Source organism: Mauremys mutica, chromosome 4 (assembly GCF_020497125.1).
Source record: "Mauremys mutica isolate MM-2020 ecotype Southern chromosome 4, ASM2049712v1, whole genome shotgun sequence".
Classification (NCBI taxonomy): Eukaryota; Metazoa; Chordata; order Testudines; family Geoemydidae; genus Mauremys; species Mauremys mutica.
In genome coordinates, this window is record NC_059075.1 from 120553886 (window position 1) to 120564233 (window position 10348).

The window sequence follows — 10348 nt, forward strand, 5'->3', positions numbered from 1 at the left end:
GCAACAAGTGGCGTTAGTATTGTTGGCAGGACAGCGCTGCTGCATACAAAGCACTGTTCACACCAGCACTTGTCATCGGCAAAACTTTTGTCTTTCGGGGGTGTGTGTTTTTTTTAACACCTCAGAATGCTGTTAGCTTATAAGCCTGTTTGTTAGCCCGAGACAGAGTTTTGGGTTTGATGTTTAATACTCTTACATCCTTACTAATATGTGTGAAGAACAAAGGACAAAGATGCTGTGTGTTGTATTTCCCACAACCAGTCTTTTAGAACAATGCGACAGATAAGGGATGGAGCTAAAATGTTACAGGGCATGGTGGGAGTACAATATATGAGCGCACATTTGACAACTGCCTCAACTCCTTATCTCAAAGCAAGGACATAAAACACTAAAAGACCAGAGAAATGCCTGCCTCTGACTGGAGCATAACCTCACTCCTTATCCCTCCCATGGGATACCAAAGGGGTGGGATGAAGACCCCAACTCACGACTCTCCAGAACGGAACATGACCATAAGTCATAAGGGGTGTGACTAGGGGCGTGCAGTGCAGGTATATTTGGGCCTGCTAAGAAGAAGGAGGGGGAGTGGGAAGGGGAACGGTAATGGTAATAGGGGAATGGGAGACTGGGGGAGAGGGAATAGGGGAGCATATAGAGATAAGCCCGACTGGTATGAAGGACTTCAGAATATGTTTGCTTGGAACTATCCCCAATAAACATTGCATTGCCTGCACTTTGAACTTCTGGTCTTCTGCTTTCCATCTGCGTTACAAGAACCAGGGAAGGTGGGGAAGGGAAAGCCCTCTAACAAATGCCAAAAGTTTTGCCTTTCACTTGCCAGTATAGACAAAGCCTTAGTCATTGGTATGAATCTGAGCCCTGCTGGGGGTGGGGAGGGTAGGAACTTGGGTGGGGAGTCGGGTTGTTTTTAACAGTGAGAGTGCTGCCGGGGGCTGACCTCCAGCAGCGCCTCCAGCCCTGCTGCTGCTCCTGTGGCAGGGGCTGACTGCAGCTGCTCCAGCCCCAAGGGGGCTGAGCCAACTCCATTCACTGCTTAGCCCTGAGGCTGCTGCTCTGACGGCCTGGGGCTGATAGCTGCTCCAGCCCTGCACTGGAAGAAGTCATGGAATCTGTGAACTCTGCAACAGAATTGTATCCTTACCAATGACCTAGAGGTGTAAAGCTCCAATTCCCCACTGCATGGCTGCCTCGAGTGCAGGGGACTGGACTAAATGACCTGTGGAGTTCCTGTCAAAGTTAGAATCAAGACTCACAATTTGTCAGACCACTCTGTTTTTATTAGCGCAGCGCTCCGCCAATAACACCCAGATAATGTGAGTGGCCATGCAAGACCCAAACAGTCTTATTTATACAGATAAAAGAGCGGGAATTAAACAAAGGGACAAAGAGAGAAAAACAGCAAAATTCACCTGGGGCATAGCATGCATATCCTACTTCCTTACTAACTCCTATTGATCTAAGGCTAATGCTTCAACAATTGCCCTTAAACGGTGCAATTGTTCTATGTTAATGTCTGTATTCCTGACACCTGGACTCCAGCATTCCAGCGATTTTCCTTAAGATACAGACAGCATTTCTTTAATCCTATCTATTTCATTCTACTTTCACATTCCCTTCCAGTCATACACTTCTGTGATTCTAAGGCTGTATTGCAAGTGGTGCCCAAGATATGGAAGGCTCCAATCCCACTGAGGTACCTGCTCTCCCAGCACGGGGCTAGACTGGAATGAAGAACCAGTCAGTGAATCTCTCCGTATCCCATTCCAGTTCTTCTGTGCCTCCTGTCCCATTCTTTAAAGCAACCCCCGGGCATTGCTTTTCAAAGCTTAGACGTCCCTGAACTCTCACACTTTCCCTCTAGACGATGCCCCATTTTCAGGTCACAGCCAAGTGAAGGTGGAAATCTATGGACTTTGAGTGTTCTCCAAAATTTCATTTAAGGACATTTTGGAAGATCTTATCGGGAAGGTTTACATTTCTTATCAGGGCTATTAATGCGATAAGGAAAGCTCTGGGCTGTGTGTTTATAAGAAGCAGCACCCAGGCAATTCTCTACATTCACCACTCATCACCACTGGCTTGCGTGTCAGAAAACATCATGAAGTGGCTTTTGCTCTTGAGTTTGGTGGCGCTCTCTCAGTGCCGGGTGACCAAGTGAGTATTGGGGGAACACACCACTTTGGGCTGCTGAACTTGGCTTTCTACATAGCAATGTGTGATTATCAAAGGGAGTGTCTGCCTCTCTCTCATTCTCTTCTCTACTCTTCATTCATGTATAGGCAGCAGCTGGGAAGAGCCCCTTAGCTTTGTGCTGTAGCTGAGGAATGAGGAAGAAAGGTATTGCGGTTAAGGCACTGGAGTGGCATCTCTCCAGGGATCAGTTCTCTGTGATAATATTAGTGTTTATTATTTGTAACGTCTAGGACCCATAAGTCATGGACCAGAACTCCATTGCACTAGGCACTGGAAGACTGTCCCTTCCCTAAGTAGATAACTACCTCAGTAAGACATAAGAGACAACAGAGATATGCAGACAGAGAGGGGACTACAAGTAAACAATCAGTCAGCTTGATGGACAGTGGTCTCTGCACACCAGCAACCAAATTGTTGTTATGGTTTTTTTATAGGCACGACAACAAAGGAGAGTTTCTAAGGAGGGATTTGAAGGAGGACAGTGAGGTAGCTTTGCAGATGTTTATGGGGAGGACCTCCTAACCATAGGGGGCAGGTGGGAGAAAGCATGACGGTGCTTGATTGAAAATTTACCAAGTTGGCAGTAGAGGCTGGCATCATGGGCCAATGGGAGATGGGCATCAATAGCTTGATAGCCAATGAGAGGTAGGGTGGGATTGAGTCGAAGGGCCTCGGAAGTGAAGACAAGCAGCTTAGGTCTGATATCATAGAGCAGGGGGAGCCAGTGGAGGGACCCAAAGAGAGGAGTGCCATGTTCAAAGTGACTTGCTAGGAAGATTATCTTTGCAGCAATGTTCTGAATGGACATGAATGGGGCAAAATGGCATTTGTCAAGGACAAGGAGACGAATGTTGCAGCAATTGAGACGTGAAAGGAGGAGAGCTGGAACGAGATCTATAGCTGTGTGAAGGGATAGGAAAGACTGCATCTCATGGAGTTTATGCAAGAAGATTTTGCAAGATTTCGACATAGCCTGGATGTGAGGAGCTAGAGAAAAGTTGTTTCACATGTTTTGGGATTGACTTTCTTTGTAGGAACCAATCCCTGTACAGCATTCTCTATCCACGCCATGTGTGACTTACTCATCTTTATATTCCCGTCTTATCTCGTCCACTGTTATTCTGTCCTTTGTAAATGATTCCCTTGATGTTCTCTGCCTTATCTTGGCTAGTTCAGCCATTCTGTCTCTTGGCTTACCAAGCACTTACCTGTCCTGATTAGCACAGACATTCTGCGTTCAGCCTGCTGATCTATTCACAGTACCTTACTAATCCTGCCTCCTAAAAAGAGGCCTCCCCCATGTTCAATTACTCCCATCAAGCCAGGCCTAGAAGGTCAAGATTTCAGTTTGGACAGAAGGAGACAGGTCTGGAGGAGTGAGGCAGATCTGTGAGTCATCAGTATAGAGGTTGTAGTGGAATTTGTGTTTGCGGATGAGATTACACAGAGATAAGGGGTAGAAGGAGAATAGAAGGGGCCCAAGGACAGAGTCCTGTGGGACTCCCACAGAATGTTGGAGGGCCGATCCTCTGAAGGCATCAAAGGAGTGATTACAGATGTACGAGGAGAACCATGAAAGGAGAGACATGGAAGCCAAGGGAGAACGTGATTTCAAGTAGAATGGCATGGTTGACCAAGTCAAGGTGGCGGCTAATACTTCCTTTGTCCATCTTGTCTATTTCAACAGTAACCTCTACAGGGCAGGGACAGTACAGCACCCAGAACGTTGAGCCGTCTCTCTTCTAGTACATATAGTCTGGGATTTTCCAAGAGTCCTACAGGAATTATGTGCCCAACTCTCATTGACTTGCAGTGCACTGGGCACCCAACTCCTTTACACTGTTTTGATAATCCTAGTGTAATAAGCGGTTTCAGTGCAATGTAAAAGCTGGATTGCACTGTAGACTCTGAACAAAAGGCTTGTCTATTGTTTATTTGTTATTCAAGGGTCTCTCTCCCTACCCTTGTTGATTAGGGTCCCCCTGAAGAAGGGGAAATCCCTGAGGCAGAACCTTAAGGACCATGGCTTGCTGGAGGATTTCCTGAAGAAACACCCTCGTAACCCGGCCTCCAAGTATTTCCCCAGCCTGGCCAACGAGGCTGCCAGCGAGCCCCTAACAAACTACATGGACGTGAGTATGGCAGGAGAGCAGGTCTTGTAGCCTTCCTCTCCTCACCAAAGCTTCCCACTCCTCTGCCAACAGCTGATCTCTCCTCCTCCCAAAAGGGCCTCACCCCCACTCCCCCACCCATGTGCTTCCAACCAAGCTCCCATCTTGTTTCAGCCAAGAACCTGTGCTGGGCCACCCAGCCCCCAACTGTCATTGGATGGCATTAAGAAGAGCTTTGGGAATAGCACGCCCAGGGTCTGCTGGCTGCCTTCTTCCAATCATGCTCTTCCACACGCTGAGATTCAGGAGTCTGAGGTTTAATGATTGTGTGCATTTGATCGCCTGTGGCTATTGGACGCCAGGAGTTGCTGGGAGCCATGCTGGGCAAAGTGATGGCAGAGAAACACCAGCTCAGGCTGAGTCTTTAGCAAGGACACTGTAGCCCAGACCCTCAGCTGGTGGAGCTACGCCGGTTTACTCCAGGTAATGCTCTAGCCCTTGGATGGCAAGGGTTTCCTCTTTTTCCATTGTTTTTTGTCCTCCTTTGACAGGTTGATTATTATGGAACCATCTCAATTGGTACGCCCGCTCAGGATTTCACTGTCATTTTCGACACCGGTTCCTCCAACCTGTGGGTGCCCTCCGTGTACTGCTCCAGCACAGCCTGCTGTAAGTCACCTGCAACGTCTCTTGCCTTGACATTCCAACTGGGCGGGTTGACTGAAATCATAGAGATTTACATTAGCAAGGAGGAACCTTAAATGAAATAATTGATTTTAATTATTTTTCTAAAGGAAGTTGATTCTCACTGGTTTGTTACCACTATAAACAGGTTGACTTGCAACTATAGATTTACATTATATTTGGTACTTCCTTTAGGAAATCAGGGGCTAACTCTATGTCAATACACATATATTTAAGCAATGAACATAGCTTTATATACACTTATTCAAATTCTTACTTTGTTCATTTCTTAGTTATTTTAGAAAATGGTGAAGGAGGCGTTTCTTATTAACTGCATAATGATTAATTTTTGGTTTGTATCAGACTCCATTTGGATGGAAATTGGAATTCACTTTAAAATTCAAAATCCAGCTTTTAAAAGAAATTAGTTAAAACACCTTTCAGTGGGCTGTATATACAAGAAAGAAATTTTTTTTCAAACATTTTGCATTTAAAACTAATTGATTTATGAAACAAAGGAAGTACTATTTGTAGTCAGTGAACTGAACTCTTGTTTCTGACCAGCGTGTCCTTCAAGATTTTAAAACTTGTAGAGCTCATCCTCTCTAACCTAGCTTTTATTCTGAGATTGGAAGAGGAAAACCAGTGTTCTCACTTTTTCAATTCCCAGTCAGTTTCTTAAGTTGGAATGAACTAGTCCATGAACTGAACCAGTTAATAAACTGACTTGAAGAAAGAATTCTCTCTGCATCTGCAGAAGAGGCTACTGCTATCTAAAAAGCTCGTTTAGTACCAAACCGAAAGGAAACTTTGGTTTCAGGTGGAGAGTCAGTGAAATCTTCCTGTTCTCTTGACTTTTTTTAAAGCCACTGCTTAATAATAACCTTTGTATTGAATTTAAATGATTTTAGTAGATTTTAGTAACTTTAGGCCTTACTATATGTTGTCAGAATTTCAAAGTTAACTTTAAATAGGTTTATTTTAAAAAAGAAAAATATACTGACATTTTAGAAAATCTGTTTTCCTTTTTATCATCGATTTTTATTCACCCAGAAAGCCAGAGAGCAGCAGGTCTCCCTCCATTGTCCCTCCACATACTACACAGTGTCAGAAGTGGAACAGGCCCTAGTAAGACAAGAAGCTAGATCCACAAAGGCACTCAGGTGTGGCAATGCTGAATACTGCAATGTGTGACTCTTAGGCACCTTGGTCCCACCAAGGAATTCACCGTCGCACTAGTCACCCAGGCTCTCCACACAACACATGGGGAGAGTTACAAGCGTCAGTCTGTGACCATCTGATTCTTCTGTACTTGCAGCAAACCACAACAAATTCAATCCATCAGACTCCTCCACCTACGAGGCCACCAGCCAGAGCCTCTCCATCCAGTATGGCACCGGCAGCATGACTGGAATCCTGGGCTATGACACCGTCCGGGTAAATCACAAGAAAGGATCAAAGCCCCTGGAGCAGACATGGTGAAAGATTAGGAGTTAGAAGGACAGGACACATCTGGGAAGCTAAAGCAGAGTATGGGTGTGAACTGGGAGAGGGAGGATAGAAAAAGAGAAGAAAAGAGGCAAGGAGACCATTCACAGAATATTCTCATATGGGGGAGAGACCACAGTGCATGGCACGCCAGCCTCTGAGAACTCCCCAGGCCATCAGGACCCTGTGGTAGACTTGGCAGTTTCTCCCAGGGTGCAGGCTGTGTCTGATTGTCCCCATCTCTCTCCCAAGGTTGGAGGCATTGTGGACACCAACCAGATCTTTGGTCTGAGTGAAACTGAGCCCGGCTCCACCTTTTACTACGCCCCCTTTGACGGGATCCTGGGTCTGGCCTTCCCCAGTATCGCCTCTTCTGGAGCCACCCCCGTCTTTGACAACATGATGAATGAGGGTTTGGTGTCCCAGGACCTCTTCTCCGTCTACCTGAGCTCGTAAGTCAGGGCTGGAAACAGCCCATCTGCTGCAGTGAGATTCATAGAATATCAGGGTTGGAAGGGACCTGAAGACGTCATCTAGTCCAACCCCCTGCTCAAAGCAGAACCAATCCCCAGACAGATTTGGACCCCTTTCCCTAAATGGCCCCCTCAAGGATTGAAGTCACAACCCTGGGTTTAGTAGGCCAATGCTCAAACCACTGAGCTATCCCTCCCCATGAGATTCATGTTCCTATAGCGCCTCTCACAATGAGTGATCCCTGCAACCTTTGCATCAGAATTCCCCCAAAGCCACCACCTCTGGGGTTGAACATGGCCACAGTTCTATGCTAGTGGGAGCAGAAATAAACACTAGGGCATTGGTATTAACCTGACTCCTGGGAGAAGAGTTCCCCCTAACATGTCACCCAGATGATACCCTGGCTCATCACCTTCTAGCACCAGGCTGAACCATCTGCTCAGTACTGACTCTGATGGAAGAGGAGCACCTACTGAGTGACTGACACCACTGCCTCAAACACCTGGGCCTTTGCTTGGTGGTCTCCTATCCACAGATTGGCCAGGCTCAAATGTGCTTAGCTTTTGAGATCTAGGAAGAGAAAGCCCAAAGTGATATCAAAGCAGGGGGTGAGGTGAGCCTCTCATCCCACCATCCTATCCTATCTCTGCTACTAGATGCTGATGTGCCCAGCTCTGACTCTACCCCAGCAATCCCCAGCTGTGGTCCTTCTCTAACAGCTGGAGCATTTGCTATTGTCTCCTTAGCCGACCATTCATACATCCTCCTTGACTCTCCTCTCTCCCTTCTCCAGCAATGGCCAGAGTGGGAGCTTTGTGATGTTCGGTGGCATCGACTCATCTTACTACTCTGGGAGCCTGAACTGGATCCCTCTCTCCTCTGAGACTTACTGGGAAATCACCATGGACAGGTGTGACCCACCCCTTGGCCTTTCCCCTTTGAAAATGTTACTTTGAAAAGACAGGCAAAAGGAGATGCATGTGGGAGACGGGGGAAGCTCAGCTTAGAGTCTAGACAAGATGAGAGACAAGGTGGAGTTTTAGGAAAGGGGCTCACCAGTGAGGCAGTTAGATGAGTGGTTCTCCACCTCGCCCATACCAGGACCCAGCGATGACCTGTGTCTGCCACTAGTAGGGGGGCAGGGTAAGGGCACCGCCACGACCCCCACATCCCCTTTGCCAGGACCCCTCTCTCCTCTGTTTAGCAATAAAGTAAAGGGCAGGGTGGTCATGATCCCTTGACAGCTGTTTGTGACCCCCAGGGTAGATCGGTCCCAGTCCCAGAAGGTTGTAGGATGAGGAGTGATGGGCAATAGCCATGGAAGGAGAGGTGAAGGCTGAAACATCTGGGGAAAGTTTCTGTCAGTCAGCAAGACTCGCCCTACAGGCATCTCACTGCTGGCTCGTGGGCTGAGAGGGAATGAGATTGGAAGTGTTCCTGGGGATGTTCCCCTGACTCTCTCTCTCTTGCAGTGTCACCATGAACGGAGAGACCATCGCTTGCTCTGGTGGCTGCCAGGCTATCATTGACACTGGCACTTCTCTGCTGGCTGGGCCCTCTACTGGCATCTCCAACATCAACTCCTACATTGGTGCCAGCGATGGCACGGTAAGGGCAGGGATCAGGAACGGACACTTCTAGAGGTGTCTGCTACACACAGATGTGATGCTCCCTCTCTCTCATTGGGGAACCTACTGCCCAAGACATGTCTAACCTTTTCTCCATGTGTTGCCTTCCTCCCTGCAGATCAGCTGCAGTGCCATGAGCAGCCTGCCCAACATCGTCTTCACCATCAACGGCATCGAGTTCCCTGTGCCTGCCAGTGCCTACATCATTGATGTGAGTGTCCTGCTCAGAAAGCTGCCTCGGGGCCTCTTAGCCAGGGCTTGTGCCTGAGGCCATTGAACTGAGTGTGCTGGCAACATTCTCTTGCACAGCCGGCATGAGCCTGCAGGAGCATCACTGAGACGCAGCTCAGAGTCTGTCCCCAGTATGAGAGTGGGGCGGCAGAGAGCTCTTCCCCCAAAGGGGTCCGGGGGAGGGATGTTTGAGATTAAGGCAGGCCCACAGTGAAAGTGACATACCGGAAGAGCAGCGAGGCAGCCTGTAGAACTCTCCACCGCAGGAAATCACCAGGGTGAGAGCTTTACTGGGTTAGGAGAGAATTATATGAGCAGCTACCCGAGCTAGGAGGTGAGATCAAGAGAGATCACTGCCTCGCGCTCCAGGGCCTGGGCATCTGGGCATCAGGAAGGAGTTTTCCTCCCCCGTGATAAAAGTTTGCTCCCATCTGGGGAGGAACAGGCAAGCTGCTTTAACAGCACACAGCAACACCAGCTGGTAGCAGGCAGTGGGAAAACCCAAATCCACTTATAATCACAGCAGGATTTCTGGTGGCAGAATGTAATCGCTCCCTTTGGAATCTGGCCAGGAGCCTGGAGAGAGCACGCTTTGCCTCCCCAAGCGATGTGTCATGAACAGAAGTGGTCAGGACCTTGCTTCTCTTCCCAGTTGACAGACTCCACCCCTTACGCTCAGGCTTAGGCACTGGGGCTGTTCTGAGACCCAGATCCACAACGTTAGCTCACTGGGAGTTAGGCATCTAAGTAGCACCAAAAATTGGGGCCCAACTCAACAGTGTCACTCCCTGCAGCCCATAGAGGTCTCCTATTTAAGCCCTACCAAGCCTAATGCTACTTGGTTTGAGAGCTCTGAGATCCCAGCCCAAGATGGTAACAGACACCAGCAGCCCTACAGGATGATAATTTACTGAAGTTCCAGCCCAATAATTACCATGTCCCCTTTTCCCCTGTGCAGGAGTCAGGCTCTTGTACCTCCGGCTTTGAAAGCATCGACGTCGGAGGGCTCTGGATCCTCGGAGACGTCTTCATCCGCCAGTACTACGTTGTCTTCGACAGGGCCAACAACCAGGTGGCCCTGGCCTCTGTGGCATGAACACAGCGCCATCCCCAGGACAGTCCTATGGAACACTGACCCCGGAGAGTCTCCGTTCCTCTAGAGTCCCAACACCGCGTATCGATCTAGTGACCCTCCACCCCACACTCACCCGATATCCTGTAATCTTACCCCCAGTAGAATAAATGAATATAAGAGCATTTGAGTGAATTGTTTCTTTTTTATGAGGTTTAGGATTGGACCCATCTTTTATTCATTTTTTGAACATTGGCTGTTAGGGCCACAGCTACCTGCCTATGAGTACTAGGAACAACTTTTAACAGCTGTTGCATCCACTGGTTTGTAAGTATCTGGGGTTGCAGTTTATTAGCGGTGCCCCATCTACCCACCATTGTTCTGAAAGGCACATGTCTTTTCCAGGGGTTGCCTTGAATGGGATAACTCCATGAGAGACCACAGAG

The 10348-nt window shown here is 48.1% G+C and overlaps 1 protein-coding gene across 1 annotated transcript; it reads left to right on the forward strand.

Annotated features, from left to right (window-relative positions):
• Window positions 1-2119: 2119 nt before the first annotated feature.
• LOC123370128 (pepsin A-like) lies at window positions 2120-9926 on the forward strand. The gene is made up of 9 exons (XM_045016377.1): window positions 2120-2175; window positions 4190-4346; window positions 4877-4994; window positions 6328-6446; window positions 6750-6949; window positions 7765-7881; window positions 8444-8585; window positions 8718-8810; window positions 9789-9926. Exons 1-9 carry the CDS (start codon window positions 2120-2122, stop codon window positions 9924-9926), a joined length of 1140 nt encoding a protein of 379 aa, XP_044872312.1.
• Window positions 9927-10348: the final 422 nt, after the last annotated feature.

Coding starts and splice junctions, on each gene's coding strand:
- LOC123370128 (XM_045016377.1), top strand. CDS start 2,120: ATGAAGTGGCTTTTGCTCTTGAGTTTGGTGGCGCTCTCTCAGTGCCGG. Junction 4,347..4,876: donor CCCTAACAAACTACATGGAC/GTGAGTATGGCA, acceptor CTCCTTTGACAG/GTTGATTATTATGGAACCAT. Junction 4,995..6,327: donor CTGCTCCAGCACAGCCTGCT/GTAAGTCACCTG, acceptor CTGTACTTGCAG/CAAACCACAACAAATTCAAT.